We start from the raw sequence: 25,348 nt of genomic DNA, 5'->3' as shown, positions 1-25,348 counted from the left end.
CATGTGTTCTTGTTTTGCTACTTTACTTGTGAATGTCAAGTATGCCCAATTTCTAGGACATTAATGGATTTTGTATTATAAATCAATACATTTTTATTAAATGAATGAACAACAAACAGTGATGGCCGTAACTAGATATGTTAAAGCAGCTCAGGGCTAGAAGAGCAGAAAGAACTTCACAAATGTTTACATTTGAAAGATTGAGATTAGAAATTAACTTGATATTATTGTTCTCAAGTGGCACTTAATAATCTTGGGGCCCAGTATTACACATTAGAGAACTTATTTTGTTAACAGTTCTCAGTCAGGAGCTTGGCTATTGAATGTTGACACAGGGGAAATAAAAACCTACAAAAAACAACCAATGAGCTCTGCAGAGCTGTGCTAAGGATATTGGACTTTAACTTTTTGATTGGAGGTATTACTACTGCAGTCCGCTGACCTGCCAGAGGTATCATTAAGATCAAAGGCTATACGTTATGATGTTTGCCTTTTAAGAAGTAAATGCTGCTCTGAATTTCAGAGTTCACAGCTTTCAGCTGGAAGTGACAGCATGACTTCTTGGTATCTGCCTTGGTTTCTGTGCTCTGCTGCCCTCCTCTTGGTTTCTGGCATGGTAAGGAAACAATGTAGGGGAAAAAATTAGAAAAATTGGGGATAGTTGATAGTGATTACTAAAGAACAACCTGTTTGTTTTTTGCTTTTAAAGGAATTTCAAAATGTTAATGAAATTCAATTTTTTTTTTTTTTTTGGTGAGCAGGGGCAGGCAGAGTACTGGGAGTGAGAAGAAGACACACCAGAGGAAAAGTCAGGGACATGAGATAAAATTGTTTTCTCTGCAGTTTCATTGTTGTGTAACAAGTTTTCTTACGATAAGATGGAAACTTGAAAATCATTCCGTTTTTACTAAGGAATGTGATATGTATTGCTGTTATAGGAATGTGAGACATGACAGAGTGAATAATGAATGTCATGGGCACAGCCAGTGCTTAAGTCTTGTAGCATGGAATCTCTCTTCTTCATCAGGCTAGACCAATCTTTCTACAATGACAGGTAGCTGGTACCACAAACCAACTTGAGGTTTTATTTATTATTTTTCTTGGAGTGTAGTTGATTTACAATGTTGTGTTAGTTTCAGGTATGCAGCAAAGTTAATCAGTTATACATATAATCCACTCTTTCTTTCTTTTTTTTAAAGATTCTTTTTCCATGTAGGCCATTACAAAGTACTGAGTAGAGTTCCCTGTGCTATACAGTAGGTCCTTATTAGTTACCTATTTTATGTAAGTGGTTTGTATATGTCAATCCCACTCTCCCAACTTATCTCTCCCTCCAACATCCCCTGGTAACCATAACTGAGGTTTTAAATGAAGTTTCAAATGCCTGGGGAGAATCTTTAGTTGTGATTTTTAAATAACAATTATTATGTTGAACTAATATTCTGTGAACAGAACTACAGCAGTGAGAACAAGAGATACCGTGGGAGACTCATTAAAACTGAAATTATGAATGAATGCTTGATAATGGTTTTCGGGAGGTGTGTTGGCATTCCTCTGTGAGGTGTGCCTGTGTGTGGCCAAGGTGTGAGACAATCAAGACACTGCTGCTGCTGCTGCTAACTCGCTCAGTCGTGTCCGATTCTGTGCGACCCCATAGACGGCAGCCCATGAGGCTTCCCCGTCCCTGGGATTCTCCAGGCAAGAACATTGGAGTGGGTTGCCATTTCCTCCTCTAATGCATGAAAGTGAAAAGTGAAAGTGAAGTCGCTCAGTTGTGTTTGACTCCTAGCGACCCCATGGACTGCAGCCTACCAGGCTCCTCCATCCATGGGATTTTCCAGGCAAGAGTACTGGAGTGGGGTGCCATTGCCTTCTCCGAATCAAGACACTAGTTAATATAAAAAAGGATGGTCACCATCCAACCAATTTATCCTCACTGCTTCCCAGATACCCCAGTTGATTCTAGCATGGAGATTCTAGAACCTACAGGTAATCTGTATTTAAATAAAATTGTCCCTTACATTTGTATGACATTTTATTATAGTTTGCCACATTCTTTCACATTATATCGTGTAACTGTCAGAATACCCAGAAAGCCAGCACTGACCACATTGTACAGATACTCTGAGTATCCGAGTACCAGGAAGGTGAACTGACTTGCTGGTAATTGGTAGAAGCAGGAATAAAACCCAGACCAACTGTCTACAAGTCCATGAGCTTTTAAAACTAGACTTCATTCAGAAATCTCAAATTTACTTAGTTTTTCTGCTGGGTATGTGGTCTGGGTTTCATTCGGTCTGCTGCTGCCCACTTGCTTCAGTCGTGTCTGACTCTTTGTGACCCCGTGGACTGTAGCCCACCAGGCTCCTCTGTCCATGGAATTCTCCAGGCAAGAATACTGGAGTGGGTTGTCATTTCCTTCTCCAGGAATCTTCCCGACCCAGGCATCAAACTCGCGTCTCCTGTGTCTCCTGCCTTTGTAGGTGAATTCTTTACCATTGAGCCACTGAGGAGCCCTTCATTTGGTCACCTGTAGAGAATCTATTTTCAGTTTGTTTACTTCATTTGCAAAGTATAGCCATAGATTTTTTTTTTTCCTGAAGTATTTGGTATTGACTTCGAAGACAGAGTCTTGAGTAAAATGTGAAATTAAACCATGGTTAATGAGATCTTCAATAAAATTTTCTGTTTAAAGCATCATTATAAATTATAATATTTTAATGCCAAGAATAAGTTATTAGATTTTTCAAATGAAGCTCCATGAATTCTTTAGAAAACCCTGTTTAATGTGAACACTTATTGGAGGGCAGGACTCATGTTCTGCCTTCTTTTGAATTTGAGAACTTGGCTTCTTGCTTCAGCCCTTCAAATTCATACAACAGACTGTTTCATTTTTTATATGAAATGAGAAGACCCTTGGGTCAAAAGTTATCTTAGATTCTGATTTAGTTCTCTTCAATACATGCCAGAAACTAATCCATAATATTAAGGAAAAAACAAAACCCCACAGATGGCTAGATGGAAATTGGAATCAATAAGACTATGTCACAGACATCATAATAATATCATTTTCTTATGTGTTTGTTTCCCAGCCAACTCCAGAAATCTTTGGTGAGTCTACTTTGAGTTTTGCCCTATGTAACTGAGCATGGCACAGCACACACAGCAAAAGGTCGTGTGAAGAATAGAGCAACAGCACAGGAGAACTTAGGACACATTTAATGATAAGCACAATGCATACTTGCCCTGAACTTTGATCAAGCACTGGCTTCTTTTGATTTACTGAAGAACGTTTTATTGTTTCTGCTCAGGGGTTCCACATACTCAGCAAAAAAAAAAAAAAGATGATGGTATAAGAAAGTCCAAACACAGTGACTGACATATTGGCATCCCATAAATGTCTACTATTGTTATTTTTGCTGTCTTTGTGCCAAATCAGATGGACCTGATGTTCTTCCTATTCAGTTGTACACTTAGAGGTTTGGCCATATTATCTACCTTTTGAAACTTAAGAATAATTCAAATGCAGATTAGGAATTTTGCTTGAGAGTTCCAAGGTACATTATTAGCAAGGAATATACATATATGGGTTGCTTGAACTGATTTTACCTTGTGTAAACATTTGCTTCCTATCTAGTCATCTAATCTAGTCTTTCAAATTAATATTATATGGAGTGACAAATTCCTTATTCCTGAAGTTATTTGTCATTCAAGGGACATGGGTAAAACAAGAGGATATGTATGCAAAACACCATAGCCCCAAGCCTGACTCAAGGGAGGTTCTCAATCAATCAATCAATCAATCAATGTATATTGAGTCAGAGCATGGTACTCTCTTATATGAGACAAAAGAAACTTGCTCACTTCTAATCAGTGGTTGATAAAGATTTTCTTCTTTCATAAACACAACATTCAATGTGTTTTATTATTTTTGTTAAAGATGTAGATAATGGACTTGACCGGGATATATTTGATATCAATGAAGGTTTGTGGATTTTTAATTTTACATTCTTTATTAAGTGGGGAGTTTGAATCCAATTTGCTAACAAAAATTGTTATCTTCCTTCTTAGATCTGGGACTGGATCTTTTTGAGGGAGACATCATACTTGATGAGGTGAGTTGAAATAATGCAAGGAAGAACTTTCAATTAATCACTGCAAGCTGAAATCAAGTACCTGACAATGACGGGACAGTGTGGGCTTTGTTAAACCCAACTGTCTCTAAGCACGTAGGATCATAGTTGACACATTTAGTCAATGAATACATTATATGCTAAGGGATTCACATAATGGTATCTTCATCATTCATTACTCAGATTTCTTTGTGGTTAAAGACTGTCACTCATCTTGCATGCTTTGCTCTTACTGATCTAATTGATTTTCATTATTGCAATGCTTCCCTGGTAGCTCAGCTGGTAAAGAGTCCACCTGCAATGTGGGAGACCCTGGTTCGATTCATGGGTCAGGAAGATCCCCTAGAGAAGGAATAGGCTACCCACTCCAGTATTCATGAACTTCCCTGGTGGCTCAGATGGTAAAGAAACTGCCCACAATGTGGGAGACCTGGATTCGATCCCTGGGTTGGGAAGACACCCTGGAAGAGGGCATGGCAACCCACTGCAGTATTCTTGCCTGGGAAATCCCATGGACAGAGGAGCCTAGTGGGCTATAGTCCATGGAATCACAAAGAGTCGGACATGACTGAGTGACTAAGGACACATGAGATATTTGTTTTTAAATAGAACTTCACTGATTAAAGCTAGTTGAAGCAAAATTAAGTTGAATTGGTAAATTTAATGAATCTGGCTTTTTATCATAAGAGAGAGATTTTGTGACTTGTACTCTGATAGCTGAGAATAGTGTTGCCACGTAAAGATCCTCCTAAGATATTCATAAAGAGTACTGGTTCTTACCTCGCCATCACAGCACACGGATGAACACAGGTATCATGTTTAAACATCCCTCAACCCCCATGTGAACTTCAACTCAAGAATCAGAGCTACAGAGTATCTGAGGTTTAGTCCTTGGTCTGCTCTTCTCCCCTTCTTGATCCAATCCTGTATCAGGGGTTTAAATGTCACCTCTATGCTGATGACTCCAAATATATAACTCTGGTTCATTCCTTCCCCCAAGTTCCCTAGTGGTCTATCCTGATGCTAATCCATCAGTTCCTCTGGAATATTTATGAGATACCTCAAGCATAATGAGTCCTCAGTTCAACTCTGATTTCCCGCACATGCTGTCCCTCTCCAGCTTTCCCTCTTAGTAAATTCATCACCACTCCCTCTCCCCACTCCACTGAATAATAAGTACAAAATCCAGGAGTCACCTTTGCTTCTTCCCTTTTCTTCACCTTGCCGTCCTCTCCATCAGTAAGTTCTAACATTTCTACCTCCACAGTGCGTCTATACTCCTAAGAATGCACTCTTCTTTTTATCTACTTCAAATGCTGATCCCCTAGAATCTTTTGCACTCTGTCCCTGTCACCTGTCGTCCACAGCAAAGTGATCTTTTAAATGAGCAATGCCACCTTTTTACTTCCCGCCTTGAAACTCTTCAATGGCTTCCTCTTGTATTTAGAATAATATCCAGATTGGCCCACAGCCTTGCACGATTTAACTCTACTGCTAGCGTGTGAGATGGGTGCAATTGTGCCGTAGTTTGAGCATTCTTAGGCATTGCCTTTCTTTGGGATTGGAATGAAGACTGACCTTTTCCAGTCCTGTGGCCACTGCTGAGTTTTCCAAATTTGCTGGCATATTGAGTACAGTATTTTCACAGCATCATCTTTTAGGACTTGAAATAGCTCAGCTGGAATTCCATCACCTCCATGAGCTTTGTTTGTCATGATGCTCCTAAGGCTCACTTGACTTCACATTCCAGGATGTCTGGCTCTAGGTGAGTGATCACACCATCATGATTATCTGCATCGTGAAGATCTTTTTTGTAGAGTTCTTCTGTGTGTTCTTGCCACTTCTTCTTAGTATCTTCTGCTTCTGTTAGGTCCATACCATTTCTGTCCTTTATTATGCCCATCTTTGCATGAAAAGTTCCCTTGGTATCTCTAATTTTCTTGAAGAGATCTTTGGTCTTTCCCATTCTATTGTTTTCCTCTATTTCTTTGCACTGATCACTGAGGAAGGCTTTCTTATCTCTCCTCGCATTCTTTGGAACTCTACATTCAAATGGGTATATCTTTCCTTTTCTCCTTTGCCTTTCACTTCTCTTCTTTTCAAAGCTGTTTGTAAGGCCTCCTCAGATAACCATTTTGCCTTCTTGCATTTCTCTTTCTTGGGGATGGTCTTGATCCCTGCCTCCTGTACAATGTCACTAACCTCTCTCCATAGTTCTTCAGGTGATGTCCAAGGAACCTTTCAAGCCTGGCTCTTTCTTGTCACTCTCATTTCACCTTCAATGTCATCCTTTCAAAGAGTTCTGTCCTGACCACTTTATCTAATGCACTCCCCCCAATTCCTTTATTCTTGTTCACATATCCCTTTTTATTTCCTCTGCTACTATTAAATAGATCCTGTTTAAACTTTTTTCTTACATGCTGTTTGTCTCCTTCACTAAAGCCTGAGAAATGTAGAGGCATTGGTACTTTTGTTACCAATGGATCTCTTTTCTCTTGAACAGTGTTCATTTCATTGGCTGGATGAATACGTTAATGAAATATTATGTTTTCTACTCCAAAAATTTCAATATTTTAAAACTTTTTGAAAACTTTGGCATAGCTCATGTGGAACTTTTTTTCATATTGCAAGATCAAGATGATTGAAGTTTTGCTATCACTTTCTTCTTGTATGTTTTTAAATCTTAATATAGGAAACTAGTCTATGAATCTACCATATTTATAGTCCAGTTTTACAAATCATTATTTACATGATTTTGCATGGTTCCGTCTTCAACTTTATTAACAAAGTTAATGATAGTAATTAATGATTTTCCATCAGACAATCAGAATTGTATATGAACTGATCACATATCTTGTGCCTCCCTCTTACTCATCTGGCCTTTACAAATGCTTTGCCAAAACCCTTCAGGGAGTTAGGGGTTTTGAGGGGCCGGAGCCACCCATCTCCTTGCATGGCCCTGCAATAAACCTTTCTCTGCTCCAAACTCTGAGGTTTTGGGCATATAAAGTTGCACTAACACTTAAAAGGATATGTAAAAATATGAATAATTGAAGTGAAATAAGATTAAAGGAAATATTAATGCTTGCCATTCTCCTTATTAAAAAAGAGAAGCTAATGATTTCCTCCTAAAACTTTTGTTGTGATAAGAGTAGATGTACATACACACATATATGTGCATGCTGCTGCTGCTGCTGCTAAGTCGCTTCACACAGAAAATTTGTTTAGGTTGCCTTGATGTTATTTAGTTCCTAAGTCCTGTCAAGATTCTTTTGCAACCTCATGACTGTAGCCCGCCAGCCTCCTCTGTCCATGGAATTCTCCAGGCAAGAATACTGGAGTGGGTAGCCATTCCCTTCTCTAGGACATCTTCCTGACTCAGGGATTGAACCTGAGTCTCCTGCATTGACAGGTGGATTCTTTGCCACTGAGCTACAAGGAAGCCCTTAGGTTGCTTGGGAAAGCTTAAAACTTCTTTTATTTCTGGGTTAACTATTGCTTGTTTCATAATTTTTGACTGATACCTTTCCCACTTATTTTTGACAGATACAAGAAAGAAATGCCATCATTGGAGAAAGATATAGGTGGCCTCATACTATTCCATATGTTCTAGATGATAGCTTGGGTTAGTATGAAATTTGGAGTGTCCACAAATAACGTGTGTTCCTAACAGAATAGGATGACGGTATTTTCAAGGGAAGATTCACATGGCCATTAAGGGTTTTGTTTGTTGCTTTGTGTGGCTAAGTGTGTGTGTGTGTGTGTGTGTGCATTATCAGTTGTGTCTCTTTGTGACCCCATGGATTGTAGCCTGCCTAAATATACTTATGTTAAAAAAATAAGCAAAATGAAGAATGAACAGAACCAAATGATTTTGTATGAAATATTTGCTGAGTTTTGACCAGTAAAGGACTTCCCTTGTGGCTCAGCTGGTAAAGAATCAGCCTTCAATGCGGGAGACCTCGGTTTGATCCCTGGGTTGGGAAGATCCCCTGGAGAAAGTATTCTGGCCTGGAGAATTCCATGGACTGTATAATCCATAGGGTCACAAAGAGTCAGATGTGACTGAGCAGTGATTAGTCTTTGACTAATAAAGTAAAGGGATTAATTTGACCAGTAAAGGGATTAATTCAGCCAAGATTTACAGAAAGCCTACTCTGTATTGGACAGTTGGAACATAAAGATTGGGAAGCTAGTCTTTATTTTAAAGCAGAGGCTTCATCTATGTTTAGACTTAACACATGACTGAAAAACAAGCACCAAACAAACAAAACTCTAGGAACTGTCATTATTTTACTAACATTTTATTTTGCCAAGTCAGGAATTTAACAAGAACCCACTTTCTTTTTATCATCCTCTTTTTATAAAATAAATAATGTTTTAATACTAAAAAGTCAGAAGAATCTAATCCAAAAGAAAGGACAAGTTTTCTGTATTGGAAATTTATTGTCATGGAAAACACTAAACAAAATTCTCATTTTACCCATGGATTAGTAAAAATTATATCACTGACCAGCATCAGTTTAGGAACTGCCATTTGGGAAATTTTCGCTTAAGTATCATTTATTTGGGCTTCTCCAGTGGCTTAGCAGTAAAGAATGTACCTGTATACAGGAGATGCCAGAGACATGGGTTGGATCCTTGGGTCTAGAAGATCCCCTGGAGGAAGAAATGGCAACCCACTCCAGTATTCTTGCTGGGAAAATCCTATGGACAGAGGAGCCTGGTGGGCTATACAGTCCATGGGGTCACAATGAGTTGGACATTGACTGAGCGACTAACATCATATATTTCAGTGTGTGTGCTCAGTCATGTCCAACTCTTTGGGACCCCAAGGACTGTATCCCACAGGCTCCTCTGTCCATGGAATTCTCAAGGCAAGATACTGGAGTGGGTTGCTCTTTCCCACTCCAGGGAATCTTTCTGACCCAGAGACTGAACTCATGTCTTTTGTGTCTCTTGCATTGGCAGGCAGATTCTTTTTCACTAACACAACTTAGGAGGCCTCATTTCAGTAGAGATAATTATAAATCAAAAGCTAATTATATAGAGTGGAATAAATATTATGATTGATGATATGTTCAAAGAGCTATGGGAGCCCATTGGAGGACATTTAACTCAAACTAGATATAAAGGCATATATAATAGGGGGCAAGTGACCCTGTGCAGTAGGGCTGCTGTGAAGCTTGTGCAAGTTGTACTCCACACAAAGGTGCCTGGGGAGGGGGGAAAATGGGACTGAAATTAAGTTTGCATCATATTCATCAAGAGGCGTTCATCTCTTGAATGAAGTACTATTCATCCACCTACCAAGACAGTACTGGCAGTATCTGCTCAGATTTGGTGCCCGTTTCTTCCTTCCCTCTTTCCATTCTCCCTTCCTTCCTTTCTTAATTAAAGTATGTTTGATTTATAATATTGTGTTGATTTCTGGTGTACAGCAAGGTGCTTCTTTCTAAGGGACTGTGTGGGCTAGTGCAGCCTCTGACAGCAAGGGAAGGATGCTCTAAACAGACGGATCACTATGTGCAAAGGCATGAGGAAAGGAGGAAACCACTGGTTAGAATTAGGTTGAGAGTGGGGAGATAATGAAATTGAACAGGGAGGCAGAATCCAGCCTTGAGTCTTTCCTGTGTTAAAGAACTTGGTATGTATACCAAGGGTCATGTGGAACCACCAAAGGTTTTAGTGCAGAAATGAGATGGTTATCACTCTGGTTGCAGTCCAGAAGATGTATTATCAGTGGGGCAGAAAAAGAGTAGGGAGATCAGTTAGACTGTTGAAGAAATTCAGAGAAGGATTAAAGCGTTTCTAAACCAAGACTCTCTCAGCCATGATAGACAAGAGTGAATCATTCTAAGAGAGGCTTAGGAAGCAATGAGATTCGGTGATTGACTGTGAGAGATCAAGAAGAAGGTGGGTCTAGGGAAAGAAGGGCTAGTGCCCAGGATTCATTCTTAGATGACTGGGTGGATGGCAATGACTTTAACAAGAATAGGGAATATGTCTTGAAGAGGGTGAGATGGAGAAGTGTGGTGGAAATTGCTTTTTGGCATGCAGCATTTGAAATGCTTCAGGCTCACTGTGGTGGATCATATGATGTCTTGGTGTCTGGTCTGGTCATTCAAGATAGAGAAATCTAACAGGGAATTACTAAGGGTATGGGAGATGGTTGAAGCCATGGGTATGGATGAGTTTTTCATAGGTACCTTGCATATCACACATATGCCATAGATAATGGATCTTTCTGGATGACCCAGGAAGATTGGATTGAGGTCGATGGCACAGAGTGGAATTCAGCCTGGGAGAGCAACTTTTTGGAATTGATATAGATGGAATATCTGATAAAAGTTTTTGAGAAGGCAAGATTGGCCATAAACAAATGAAAAACCAAGAGTAGGGTAGAAAAAGCCAAAGCAACAGTAATTCATAGAATTAGAAACTAAAGAGTTGTGTAACATGAGGAGAAAATGATGTCCATTGACTTTCGGAATGAGGGGGATCTGAAATACTTTATTAAAATACAATTTTTTTCAGCTTTATTGAGGTATAATTGACATGAAATTGTTAGATACTTGGTATATATTATGGTGATTTGACATGTGTATACACTGTGAAAGGATTCCCCCATTAAGTTAGCTGACACATCCATCACCTCACATATTTTTCTTGTGTGTGAAAACATTTATGTTCTACTCTCTTGGCAAATTTCAATTGTGCAATACAGTGCTATCAACTATAACACCACATTTTACATTTGATCCTTGGGCCTTATTTATCTGATAGCTGAAAGTTTGTACTTTTACTAACCTCTCCTTATTTAAATATTTATTTTTGGTTTTAACCTTTTGATTAAAAGCTTAAAAATATTTTTGTTTCAAAATCATATATATATATATATATACATATGCATGATTAAAACTATATATATAAAACTGTATTCTCCTGTGTTCCATGAAAGACCAGTGAGCTTTTTTTTTTTCTTTTTTAATTTGGCTGCACCAGGTCTCAGTTTCAGCACATGGGATCTTCTGTCTTCACAGGGGCATGCGGGATCTTTTTTTAAGTTGCAGCATGCAAATTCTTAGTTGTGGCATGTGGGGTCTAGTTCCCTGACCAAAGATTGAACCTGAGCCTCCTGCATTGGTAGCATGGAGTCTTAGCCACTGAACCACCAGGGAAGTCCCCAGTGAGCTTTAATCTGACTATACCTCTTAGGTTATTTTTGCCATGCATTTTACCTAAAGCTATCCTAATCTTATAAGCTTTACGTACCTGTTTCTTTTCTTTTCTTTTTAATTTTTGCTTTTTAATTGAAGTGCAGTTGATGTTTAATATTACGTAAGTTGTACAGGACACAGGGATCAAGATCATCCCCATGGAAAAGAAATGCAAAAAAGCAAAATGGCTGTCTGAGGAGGCCTTACAAATAGCTGTGAAAAGAAGAGAAGCAAAAAGCAAAGGAGAAAAGGAAAGATATAAGCATCTGAATGCAGAGTTCCAAAGAATAGCAAGAAGAGATAAGAAAGCCTTCCTCAGTGACCAATGCAAAGAAATAGAGGACAACAACAGAATGGGAAAGACCAAAGATCTCTTCAAGAAAATTAGAGATATCAAGGGAACATTTCATGCAAAGATGGGCTCGATAAAGGACAGAAATGGTATGGACCTAACAGAAGCAGAAGATACTAAGAAGAGGTGGCAAGAATACACAGAAGAACTGTACAAAAAAGATCTTCATGACCAAGATAATCATGATGGTGTGATCAATGACCTAGAGCCAGACATCCTGAAATGTGAAGTCAAGTGGGCCTTAGAAAGCATCACTACGAACAAAGCTAGTGGAGGTGATGGCATTCCAGTTGAGCTATTTCAAATCCTGAAAGATGATGCTGTGAAAGTGCTGCACTCAGTATGCCAGCAAATTTGGAAAACTCCGCAGTGGCCACAGGACTGGAAAAGGTCAGTTTTCACTCCAATCCCAAAGAAAGGCAATGCCAAAGAATGCTCAAACTACCGCACAATTGCACTCATCTCACACACTATTAAAGTAATGCTCAAAATTCTCCAAGCCAGGCTTCAGCAATACATGAACTGTGAACTTCCAGATGGTTTTAGAAAAGGCAGAGGAACCAGAGATCAAATTGCCAACATCCGCTGGATCATCAAAAAAGCGAGAGAGTTCCAGAAAAACATCTATTTCTGCTTTACTGACTATGCCAAAGCCTTTGACTGTGTGGATCACAATAAACTGTGGAAAATTCTGAAAGAGATGGGAATTCCAGACCACCTGACCTGCCTCTTGAGAAACCTATATGCAGGTCAGGAAGCAACAGTTAGAACTGGACACGGAACAACAGACTGGTTCCAAATAGGAAAAGGAGTACATCAAGGCTGTATATTGTCACCCTGCTTATTTAATTTATATGCAGAATACATCATGAGAAACGCTGGGCTGGAAGAAGCACAAGCTGCAATCAAGATTGCCAGGAGAAATATCAATCACCTCAGATATGCAGATGACACCACCCTTATGGCAGAAAGTGAAGAGGAACTCAAAAGTCTCTTGATGAAAGTGAAAGAGGAGAGTGAAAAAGTTGGCTTAAAGCTCAACATTCAGAAAACTAAGATCATGGCATCTGGTCCCATCAGTTCATGGGAAATAGATGGGGAAACAGTGGAAACAGTGTCAGACTTTATTTTCTGGGGCTCCAAAATCACTGCAGATGGTGATTGCAGCCATGAAATTAAAAGACGCTTACTCCTTAGAAGGAAAGTTATGACCAACCTAGACAGCATATTCAAAAGCAGAGACATTACTTTGCCAACAAAGGTCCGTCTAGTCAAAGTTATGGTTTTTCCAGTAGTCATGTATGGATGTGAGAGTTGGACTGTGAAGAAAGCTGAGTGTCAAAGAATTGATGCTTTTGAACTGTGGCGTTGGAGAATACTGTTGAGTCCCTTGGACTGCAAGGAGATCCAACCAGTCCATTCTAAAGGAGATCAGTCCTGGGTGTTCTTTGGAAGGAATGATGCTAAAGCTGAAACTCCAGTACTTTGGCCACCTCATGCAAAGAGTTGACTCATTGGAAAAGACTCTGATGCTGGGAGGGATTGGGGACAGGAGGAGATAGGGGACGACAGAGGATGAGATGGCTGGATGGCATCACTGACTCGATGGACATTAGTTTGAGTGAACTCGGGGAGTTGGTGATCGACAGGGAGGCCTGGAGTGCTGCGATTCATGGGGTCCGAAAGAGTTGGACACGACTGAGCGACTGAACCGAAGTGAATGGAACTGAAGTTACAAGTATACAATATAGTGATTTAAAATTTTTACAGGTTATACTACATTTTTGCTCATTATAAAATATTGGCTATATTCCCCATTTGTACAGTATATCCTTGTAGCTTATTTTATACCTAATAAGTTGTACCTCTTAATCCCCTACCCTTATATTACCCCAGGCCCTTCCATCTCTCCACTGGTAACCACCAGTTTGTTCTCTACATCTGTGAGTCTGCTTCTTTTTTGTTATATTAACTAGTTTGTTGTACTTTAAAAATTCCACATATAAGTGATATCTACAGTATTTATTGGAGAAGGCAATAGCAACCCACTCCAGTACTCTTGCCTGGAAAATCCCATGGACGGAGGAGCCTGGTAGGCTGCAGTCCATGGGGTCGCTAAGAGTCGGACATGACTGACCGACTTCACTTTCACTTTTCACTTTCATGCATTGGAGAAGGCAATGGCAACCCACTGCAGTATTCTTGCCTGGAGAATCCCAGGGACGGGGGAGCCTGGTGGGCTGACATCTATGCGGTCGCACAGAGTCGGACACGACTGAATCGACTTAGCAGCAGCAGCAGCGGCATGGTATTTATCTTTCTCTGACTTATTTCACTTGTGTAATTGCCTCCAATTCCATTCATGTTTCTGCAAAGGCAAAAATTTGTTCTTTTTCATGACTCAGTAATACTCTATCATGTACTTAATCTTCTTAATCCATTTATCTGTGTTCTTTTTTTATTTTACAAAGGTTCTTTTTTAAAAAGAAATATTTATTTATTTATTTGGCCTTCCTGGGTCTCGGCTGCAGTGTTCTGGATCTTTAGTTACAGGATGCAAACTCTTAGCTGTGGCATGTGGGGTCTAGTTCCCTGACCAAGGATTGAACCTGGGCCTCCTGCATTTGGAGCATGGAGTCTTAGCTACTGGACCACCAGGGAGGTCCCTCCATTCTTCTCTTGATGGACAGTTAGGTTGCTTTCATATCCTGGCAATTGTTAATAGTGCTGCTATAAACATTTGGGGGGGCTGTGTCTTTTCAGATGGTGGTATGTTTTTGTTTTTTTCAGGTATATACACAAGAGTGATCATATGGCAGTTCTATTTTGTTTTTTTGAGAAAGCGCCATACTTTTTTCCATATGAAATTCTTCTAGTAGGGCTTTAGTCTTTCAGCTTAAGCCTTGGGTATCATCTGGCTTAGTGGCAACTTACCTGAATGGGATAACAAAGCAACCGTGTGTAGCTTCCCATGAGTGAGTTACAGTTGCAAGCCCGAGTGCCAGATTTGAGGTGAGTTTTAGGAAGTAAGAAGTGGATAAAAGGGTTAAAGTTGGGGCTAGAAATGAAGATCAAGGTCCGGGAGCAGGAGGGGGCTTAACAAGGGGAAAATAATTCTAAGAAACTGTTTACTTAGCTCCTAGGGTTTAGATAGCAGGATCTCTGGTGGAGCTTTTCTGAATCTGTGATGCAAAGTTAATTAAAGCTGTGGTAAATAAAGGTACAGGGTACATAAGGGTCTTGGTAGAAAGCTATACTTTTTACAAAACTTCCACATTTATTCCCTTATTTGAGTCTCCAAACAATTTGCAGGATAGACACTATCCTTATTAAGCTTTGATAAAAGGCCCAGACAAGCAAGCTCCCTAGACCTTCAATTCAGAAATAGTCATGTGGTGGTCGGTGTCATCATCCCTTATTTTAAGGACGTGTTAGATATGAAATAATGATACAAATGTGATATTTACAATACAGAAAATGTAGAAACAGTTTAAATATTTGATAACACGAAGTTACTTATATTTTATAGTCATATAAGGTGGCTATTAAAATGATAAAAATAGTATTTCATGAAGAAGCAAGGCTTAAGATGTATTACTTAGTGAAATGGAGGAGGAAATGGCTACCCACTCCAGTACTCTTGCCTGAGAAATTCCATGGACAGAGAAGCCAGGCAGGTTACAGTCCATGGGGTTGCAAAGAATCAGATATGACTTTGTGACTAAGCATTTAGTGAAAAAATAGTTTATAAAATATTATGAAGGCTGTAACTTTATTGTTTATAAAAAATATGAATATCACACATGTATGTATTCATAAGAAAAGTATGATTAACGTGCTTGGTTATTTCTGTGTAAGATTTTATCATTTCTTTCTTTTTGTTTATAATTTCTAACTTATTTATAATAACCATGTATTATTTTTTCATAGCTACTTTTACAAAACTTATTATTAAAAAAATTATTGTTTTTAAATATTTAGCTGCATTGGGTCTTAGCTGCAGAGTGTGAGCTTAGCTGCCTGTTGGTGTGTGGGATCTTAGTCCCCAGCGGGGACTGAACCCAAATCCTCTGCATTGGAAGGTGAATTCTCAGCCACTGGACCACGAGGGACGTCCCTGAGCATGTATCATTTGTGTGGTATTGTAAATGGTTGAATTCTGAGTGCCTGTTAGAGATTCATGGATTTTAGGTCCTATGTCTGTCCTGTTCTTTACCTTCACCTAGACTGAGGCATTCTGAAGAATGTCTTTAAATTGTCTGTGAAACGGACGTGTAAGAAGGTAGCAGAAAACAAACATTTGATACGCTCTCATTTTATAGTAGTGCCCCCTTATCCGTGGGGGATATGTTCCAAGACTTCCAGTGAATGACTGAAACTGTGGGTAGTACCAAACCCTATAGGTTTTTTCCTAATGTATGTACATATGATAAACTAGGCACAATAAGAGATAGTAACTAATAAGAAAATAGAACAATTATAATAGCCTATAATAAGAGTTTTGTGAATGTGGTCTCTCCTGATATTTTATTGAACTGTGTTATCCTTCTTCCGATGATGGGAGGTGATGAAATGCCTACTTCATGAAATGGAAATGAGGTGAATGGCGTAGGTGTTGTGATGTATCGTTAGGCTACTATTGACGTTCTGATGACACATCAGAAGGAGGACTATCTGCTTTGGGTGATGCTGGGTCATTGAGCCTTGACGCGGTCGATGAGTGGATATTGAGAGCAGATGATGGACATCCAAGATTGGGGAATCCCTGGTGGGATGGAGCAGCCTGGCCCAAGATTCCCTCAGGCTGCTCAGAGCGGCATGCAGTTTCATGATCATCAACTCTTATGTCTGCAGTTTTCCATTTAATATTTTTGGACTTTGGTTGATGGCAGGTAACCAAAGCCACAGAAAGTGAAACCACAGATCCATGGGGACTATTGTGCTTGGAACTTCACCTCTTTTTTCTGTGCTAATCTTGCAATATTCCTGCAAAGTCGATTTTATTTCCCCACTTAGCTGGTCTTGTGATAATACCCAAACTCCAAAGGTGAATTAAATTGGCAAAGATTATGCATCAAAAGTAAATGGATAGAAAGCTAGTGGGAAGTTGTTATATAACACAAGGGGCTCATCCTCGTGGTGTGATGACCTAGAGGGGTGGGATGAGGGGTGGTGGGAAGGAGGCTCTAGATGGAGGGGACATAGGTATACTGATGGCTGATTCACGTTGTTGTATGGCAGGAACCAACACGATATTGTAAAGCAATATACAATTTAAAAAAACAGGAAGGACTAGAATAGGAATGGGGCTTCCCTGGTGGTTCAGACTGTAAAGAATCTGCCTGCTATTCGGAAGACCCGGGTTCAGTCCCTGGGTTGGGAAGATCCCCTGGAGAAGGGAATGGCAACCCACTCCAGTAGTCTTGCCTTGAGAATTCCACGGACAGAGGAACTTGGTAGGGTACAGTCCATGGGGTTGCAAAGAGTCAGGCACGATTAAGCGACTAACACTTTTCACTTTTCACAGAATAGGAAAATCCATACAGAGAGAATGCAATGATTTAATGTGTACAAAGTGTCCTCTTGGGGTGATGAAGGTGTTTTGGAACTAGACAGACAAGGTGTTGAAGAACATTACGCATGTACGAAATTGCCCCTGCAATGTTCACTTTTGAATGGTTAATTGTTTTTATAATTGTTAAATTTCTAACTTAACAGTTGTTCATTGTTTTAATTGTATAAAAAGCATAAAGTTAGCTGCTCAGTCACGTCTGACTCTGGTTTAGAAAAAAAGTAAGTAGTGAGGATAGGAGAGAACCTAGGTGTGTCTGGTTGGAACCAGTCAATGCACCATCTTCTCTGCCATCCGGTCACCCACCGCTGGCAGCCACCACGCTTCACTTCACCAGTAGTTGCTCTGATTTGTGACTATCTCTTCATATGCACCTGATACGGCCCCTTCCCCCAGATTGCCCTCTGAGCTTCTTTTCCTGCATACCTTGGCTGGTTTCTTGCCCCTGGCTTCTTTGAGCACTCTTCTATCTAAACTGTTAGCATCAGTCAACTTGGAAGCAATGGTTCTTATTCGTATTTTAGACTCTGAACTCATTTGAGAATCTTATGAACGTTTTCCCCAGAAACTGCACTTTGCTGAGATAGATATGAGTAGAGGTCTAGACATAATTCTTTGAACACTATCTCAACATATTCATGGTCCCTCTCATCTCAAGGTCCTCAGATTAAAAACTCTGCTGTGAGGCTTTAAATATATATTATAGCTTCTTAGATGAAGCCTGTGACAGTGATGGTTCATTTTGGTTGCCTGTGAACGAGTGTATGTGTTCTCAAAGGTAAGGAAACACCCCCTCCCTTTTTTTTTTTTTTGCTATCTGCACTATACTGGCTCCAGAGAAATATACATGGGGCAAAATTAGATAATCTGAAGAACAACCAAATACTTACATGTGATGCTTAATTGATACTGTATACTAAGCTTTGTAAAAATAAAATGCTAAATTTTCATAGAGGGACTAATTCATGATAAACAATATATTGCAGGCCCTGTTTCCATGGTGAATTTTTCAATGGTGATAATTTTAATACGTTTATTTTTGTTTGTTTTCTTCCTTCAGAGATGAATGCCAGGGGGGTTATCCTCAAGGCATTTGAACGCTATCGCCTAAAATCGTGCATTGACTTCAAGCCTTGGTCTGGAGAACCCAACTATATATCAGTGTTCAAGGGCAATGGGTAAATTGAAGAGTTTGTCTTCCAAGTGTTCTGAGGACTGTTGTGGCGGGGACATTGCATCACAGTGATTGCCCTGGACCCTAACCTTGAGGGAGGCTGGGGCTTCCACTGCTATTTGCTGGATGTAGTTTCCCTCTGGCCGTAAAACCAGACTGCACTGTCTCAGCCTTGTAAAGACAAGGAGGGTGGAGTCACATGCCATCCACCCTGAGACGCTGACCTTCAGCCTGTTTGTAGTTTCTGCACTCCTTATTTCTTTTGGTTTAGCAGTGTTGGGTCTTTGTTGCTGCATGGGCTTTTCTTTAGTTGTGGTGAGCGGGGGCTACTCTCTAGTTTTGGTGTGTGGGTTTCTCATTGCGGTGGCTTCTCTTGTTGCAGAGCTTGGGCTCTCGGGCACTCAGGCATTGGTAATATGGCTCATGGGCTCTAGAGCACAGGCTCAATCGCTGCGGTGCACGTGCCTAGTTGCTCTGTGGTATTGTGGGGTCTTCCCAGTCCAGGGATCAAACCCGTGTCTTCTGCACTGGCAGGCAGATTCTTTACCACTAAGACACCAAGGAAGCCCCCCCGCCCTTTTTTTTTTTTTTTTTAATATTTACTTATTTAGCTACAACAGGTCTTAGCTGGGGCATGTGGGATCTAGTTCCCTGACCAGGGATTGAATTCAGGCCCCTTGCATTGGAAGCTTGGAATCTTAGCCACTAGATCACCAGGGAAGTTCCAATATGCCTTCAATTAAAACCCATCTGTACGCATGCGAGCATGTGTATTTAAATTTATTTTAACCCAAGAACTCTCATTGTTGTTGTTCAGTCTCTCGGTCATGTCCGACTCTTTGTGACCCCATGGACTGCAGCACACTGGGCCTCCCTGTCCCTCACCATCTCCCAGAGTTTGCCCAAGTTCATGTCCATTGAATTTGTGATACCATCCAACCATCCTCTGTCGCCCTCTTCTCCTGTCTCCAATCTTTCCCAGCATTAGGGTCTTTTCCAGTGAGTCAGCTCTTTGCCTAAGGTGGCCAAAGCTGGAACTTCAGTTTGAGCATCAGTTCTTTCAATTAATATTCAGGGTTGATTTCCTTTAGGATTGACTGGTTTGATCTCCTTGCTGTCCGAGAACTCTTACTACTTTGCTTAAGAAGATGATAGTTATTTGGCTCAAGATCAGCAGTTCTGAGTGGTTGCTCTACCTGTATAAAACCCTTATTCGAGGACCATCTGAAAATTTTGGGGATATTCAGAAAAACTCAGGCCAGGCTGAGTGGAGGGTGAATTACTCCTTAACATTTGGTGTCAGCCCAAGTTCTCCAAAGATCATCTAGTCTGGAAGGCTTTTCATACCTCACTGGGTTTTGGGAGAAATGCACGGTGTTTAGACACAAGTGAAAGATTCTAGTATCTTAGGTAACCAGGTAGATTAGGCATTAGGGATTTAGCGCTAAGACCTTAACCTGCATCAATATAAAAGCCTCTCCTCCTTGTACTGTAAACTACCCTGTCAGCTGCTGGTCTTCAGTGGGGAAGCAACTTACTGGGATTCAAGAACTGTCCATCGGAGAGGGCTGCGACAAAATAGCAACGGTTCAACATGAGTTTCTCCATGCCCTTGGGTTCTGGCATGAACAGTCACGGTCCGATCGAAATGACTATGTCAGCATAATTTGGAACAGAATTATTTCAGGTACGTTTATCTTGTTGTTTTACGTTGTTTTAAACTTAAATGCTGAATTTCTAAACACGTGCTTTCTTCTGCCATTGGTGTTGTCTATTAATAATGGGAAAACGCTGATGCTTTGATCTTAACTTCATTTGGCTCTGGGCTTCCCAAGTGGCGGTAGTGGTAAAGAATCTGCCTGCCAATGCAGGAGATGCAAGAGACACAGATTTGATCCCTGGGTTGGAAAGATCCCCTGGAGAAGGGAATGGCTACTCACTCTAGTATTCTTGCCTGGAGAATCCCATGGACAAGGAGCCTGGTGGGCTATAGTCCATAGGGTCGCCAAGAGTTGGACATGGCTGAGCACATTTGGCTCTAATTCAGTAAGAGATGAAGTGCCTGAAGGCAATTGGGAAACAGTTTTCCAGAACCCCAGTTTGAGCTGGATGTGATGTTAGGAACCAGTGTTTCCTAAAGAGTATTTTATGGAGCACTGTTCCACAATTTTTTCGCAAGTGTTTTGTAGAAAGGAATCTGTGGTCAAATTAATTTGGGAAATCCTAGGTTAAAAGAAATTAAACTTAGCTATTTACACTATTGTACTGTTCAGTCTTTGCTCGACTAACATGAATTGCAAATCTCCAGCAGGAGCGTTTTCCAAAGTGACTTGATTATGGTTTTGTTTTTTTTTTGGAGTATTTGGTTGTATAATCCTTTGGAGCCCATATTGGGAAACGCTGCAGTAGTTGAACAGCTGGAACTTTTTGTGACTTTGTGCTCAAAGTCAGAAAGAGTTTTTCCCCAAAAAACGTATTTATTTGGCTGCATTGGGTCTTAGTTGTGCCACCCGGGTCTTTGTTGCAGTATGTGGGATCTATTTCCCAGACCAGGGATCACACCTGGGCCTCTTGCATTGGGAACATGGAGTCTTAGCCACTGGATCTCCAGGGAAATCTCCAGAAAGGTTTTAATAGCCATGTCTGACTAGAACTCATGTTTTCTGCAGTGACATTTTGTTTCCCCTTCTGTCTTGCCTCCATAGGGTATGGTGAGGGGGATGGGGAGGCAGAGAAGTGAGAGGGGAGGGAAGACATGGCTATCAAACGAGGCCAGTGAGGGCTGCTCTGTGCTGAGGGCCCCGGCACCACAAACCCAACATCACATTAGTGGCCCCTGCCTTTGCCCCCACCCATAGTCTGGGGGAAGACATTAGAGCCAAGTCTAAAAGATTTCTAGAGCAAGAGAAGTGCTTAGCTTCAACCCATGGCCTCGTTCTTCCGGGTTTCCAATGTTTTATTTTTGTTAGAAACTTCTGCCTTGATTTGATAATGCATCTTTATACATTGACAATCAGACCCATTTGTAGTGATGCTAAGTGGTCAGGAATCTTCTCTAAATGTATTTATTTACATACATCTATACGGCAATGGCACCCCACTCCAATACTCTTGCCTAGAAAATCCTATGGACCGAAGAACCTGGTAGGCTGCAATCCATGGGGTCACGAAGAGTCGGATACGACTGAGCGACTTCACTTCACTATACATATTCCAGTAACTGAGAAATCACTGATGATATCAATCCTTCCTGCATTATCATCCCCATCCCATCCCTCCACACCTCCCAATGTCCTCTTGTTTTCATCTCTGTCCAGTGAAAATACCTACATCTCGTCATTGCAGTCAATGACACTGAGTGTTTCAATAATACCTTTTAGACCCTTTCTACCCATTGTTGTTGTTATTTAGTTGCTAAGCCGTGTCTGACTCTTTGCGACCCTATGGACTGCAGCATGCCAGGCTTCTCTGTCTTGATTTCCTTTGACTGGTTTGATCTCCTTGCAGTCCAAGGGACTCTCAAGAGTCTTCTCCAGTACCACAGTTCGAAAGCATCAGTTCTTCAGCGCTCAGCCTTTTTTATGGTCCAATTCTCACATCCACTCGTAACTACTGGAAAAGCCATAGCTTTCCATTAGCAGTTCTTAGAACCTTAGGCCAAATGCTCAAGTCCAACTTTGGGCCGCAGTGAAACCTTAGACAAGTTCAGCATGACAGGTGGTATCAGAATTCTAAGTTTGAATAGTCTATTCCAATACAGGAATATTTGAAGCACTCTTGAAATACCATCAAGTGTTAGTAGTAACCAAGGTTGCACAATGTTTATTATACTCTTTATTTCTAAGTTAACAGTCTTTGGAGTAAGATAAACTAAATTTTGTAATTAAAATTTTTATTTATCATTTAGGCAAAGAGAGAAATTTTGACTTCTATGATGATCAAGTAATAGACTCCATGAACGTTCCCTATGATTACAGCTCAGTGATGCACTATGGTAAAACTGCATTTGGAAATGGATCAGAACCTACAATTGTAACAAGGGTCCCGGACTTCATGGATGTGATTGGCCAGCGAATGGATTTCAGTGACTCTGATGTCTTAAAGTTGAATCAACTGTATAACTGCTGTATGTGACAGATTCTTTGACATGATCTCTCTTCCTCTCTGCTCTGTAGGAAAACATTTTACTCTGTGCTGGGTTTTCTGAAATTATAGTTAGTTAATTATAGGTTGATAGTTGAAGTTTGATGTTCAGAAAGGAAAGAAAAAATCAAAAAGATTAGCACCCAGATCCCAAATGACAACATGGAAGTAGCATTTTTCTTCTCATGTGTTCTGGGCTTCAGTTTAAAAACCAACTGAGTCCTGTCTCAGCATGCCCCCTTCAAGTTTCTGAAGCTGTTGCTAACTCAAATGTATAGACCAACTATATTCAAAACTCTTTTCAGTCCAAATGAAGTATACAGTCATAATATAAATGAGTTCAAATAACTTGAGTTGAGGTTTATTCATCTAAATAACTAGAGGAGTGTAGACTCATATTTCTTTCTTTTTAAAATATTAATTTGGTTGCTCCAGGTTTTAGTTGTAGCACTTGAAATCTTTGATCTTCATTGCAGCATGCAGGATCTTTTTAGTTGTGGCATGCAAAAAAACGCTTTAGTTGCAGCATGTAAGCTCTTAGTTGCGGCATGCAAACTCAGTTGTGGCATGTGAGATCTGGTCCTTTGGCTAAGGACGGAACCTGGGCCCTCTGCATTGAGGGCACAGAATCTTAGCCACTGGACCACCAGGGAAGTGGCTCGATTCAGGTTTCGAACAGTTAGTTAATCTGATAAATAAGACTCAGGGAGACAGCTTATACAGAACTCACAGTTGGTTGATTGTCTTGGTTTTGCAGATATCGAGAGATCTTCAAGCCACCATCACCCTGACTCAGCGACGAGTCCCCTTTAATATCACCCTAGAATTCCTAGTTCTTCTGGATGAGCTGTTTTTACTACTTAGCTTATTGTGTTAGATCTGCATGTCAGTAATTGTTTCTGTTGCTTTGGCAGCCTCCTCCTTGAGCTTTATGGAGTCGTGCGATTTTGAGCTGGGAAATGTGTGTGGGATGATTCAGAGTTCAGCAGACAGTGCTGACTGGCAGCGGCTCTCCGAGGTCTCTGAGGGGCCGGAGAGCGATCACTCCAACATGGGCCGGTGCAGAGGTAACAGGAGTGAGATTCTTCTGGGTTTTATTCTCAGTGCTTTTAGCCCTTTTCTTCCTTTCTTCTTTTTAAATTTAGTTTTAATTGGAGGATAATGGCTTTACAATACTTTGCTAGTTTCTGCCATACATCAACATGAGTCAGCTATAGGTACACACATGTCCCCTCCCTCTTGAACCCCCCTCCCGCCTGCCACCCTTTCCCACTCCTCTAGGTCATCACTTGGCACAGGGCTGAGCTCCCTGTTTTATCCTGCAACTTGCAGCTTCCCACTAGCTCCCTATTTTACATACGGTAATGTACATGTCTCCATACTGCTCTCCCAGTTTGTCCACCCTTTTCCTCCCCCTGCTGTGTGCAAAGTCTGTTCTCTATGTCTGTGTCTCCATTGCCGCCCTGCAAATAAGTTCATTAGTTACATTTGTCTAGATTTCATAGATGTGCATGAATATACAGTATTTCTTTTTCTCTGACTTGCTTCACTCTGTATAACAGGCTCTAGGTAGCCTTTTCTTTGCTGTGAAATACTGCGCTTTGAATTCTTATTTGTATTAGAATTACTAATGATAGCCCACTAGTGCTACTCAAGAATTGGCTCTGTATGTTATAAGGATATGGTTAATTTCTTTGCTTTTACTGCCTGAGTTTGCTTTTTTCCCCATGGGTCAGCCCTGGGCTCTGTGAAGCCTCTACCCACAGTGTATGCCCACTGCAAGGTGGGGCTGCCACTCTCCGGAAGGACTCTTACCTCTGGAGCAGTGGGGTTTTGTTTCCTCGAAGCTTTCAGATTCCAAGAGATCTTCCAGTGAACAGCACCAGACTGGGAATTAATCCATTTTAGAACTTCAGCTGGTTGAGGTTACTCATTCCTGTTGCAAACATACTTAAAATGAAGGTAGAAAGTACAATGTATTTAATTTTACTAAGATGAGTAAAAAATTTCTACTGAAATTTTGTTTTGAATCAAATAATCATTTTTTAGCTACAGGTACCACATTTTTATTTATTTGCTAATTTCTGGCAGCAGATAGGTAAAACTAGACTTCAGAACCCAGGACTGTTGCTTGACAACTCAGATGGTCTGGGCAACGCTTGGCGTCTCTAAGAGCATGAAGGTGCTTTTCTTTGTTCTTTTATGGGGGTTGGTGAGGACAGAACAGATATTGTTTAAAGGTACAAACTTGTAACAAATAGTAAATTAGCCCTAGAGATGGAATGTACAGCATCATGAATATAGGCAACTATATTGTATTATAATCATCAAATCTGTTAAGAGACTAGACTTGACTATTCCCAGCACCAAAAAAATGACTATGTATCAAATAGAAGTACTAAATTATTGCTATGATGGCAATCAGAAGCCAATATATAAATGTGTCGAATGAACATGCATACCTTAAATTTACACAATGGTTCAGTTCAGTCTCTCAGTCATGTCCGACTCTTTGTGACCCCATACACTGCAGCACGCCAAGCCTCCCTGTCCATCACCAACTCCCGGAGTCCACCCGAACCCATGTCCATTGAGTCGGTGATGCCATCCAATCATCTCATCCTCTGTTGTCCCCTTCTCCTCCTGCCCTCAATCTTTCCCAGCATCAGGGTCTTTTCAAATGAGTCAGCTCTTCGCATCAGGTAGCCAAAGTATTGGAATTTCAGCTTCAACATCAGTCCTTCCAATGAACAC

General features: G+C 40.6%; 1 protein-coding gene across 7 annotated transcripts in view; it reads left to right on the top strand.

Annotated features, from left to right (window-relative positions):
- The first annotated feature begins 331 nt into the window (after positions 1-331).
- MEP1B (meprin A subunit beta) overlaps positions 332-25,348 on the top strand; it is a 36,185-nt gene continuing 11,168 nt past the window's right edge. The window contains exons 1-9 of one of the 7 annotated variants that reach the window (XM_027526026.1): positions 332-616; positions 3,093-3,111; positions 3,941-3,985; positions 4,072-4,115; positions 7,680-7,758; positions 18,338-18,455; positions 19,960-20,138; positions 22,359-22,577; positions 23,509-23,661. In XM_027526026.1, coding sequence (XP_027381827.1) covers positions 554-616; positions 3,093-3,111; positions 3,941-3,985; positions 4,072-4,115; positions 7,680-7,758; positions 18,338-18,455; positions 19,960-20,138; positions 22,359-22,577; positions 23,509-23,661 — 919 coding nt within the window. In that variant the 5' untranslated portion in view covers positions 332-553. Of the gene's footprint in view, positions 617-3,092; positions 3,112-3,940; positions 3,986-4,071; positions 4,116-7,679; positions 7,759-17,178; positions 18,056-18,337; positions 18,456-19,959; positions 20,139-22,358; positions 22,578-23,508; positions 23,662-25,348 lie in introns of those variants that run through there. The other 6 variants (XM_027526025.1, XM_027526027.1, XM_027526028.1 and 3 more) reach the window with 6 other exon arrangements.

Source organism: Bos indicus x Bos taurus, chromosome 24 (genome assembly GCF_003369695.1).
Source record: "Bos indicus x Bos taurus breed Angus x Brahman F1 hybrid chromosome 24, Bos_hybrid_MaternalHap_v2.0, whole genome shotgun sequence".
Taxonomy (NCBI): domain Eukaryota; kingdom Metazoa; phylum Chordata; class Mammalia; order Artiodactyla; family Bovidae; genus Bos; species Bos indicus x Bos taurus.
The sequence above is the reverse complement of the archived record's forward strand: the minus strand, read 5'-3'. Positions and strand labels throughout refer to the sequence as shown.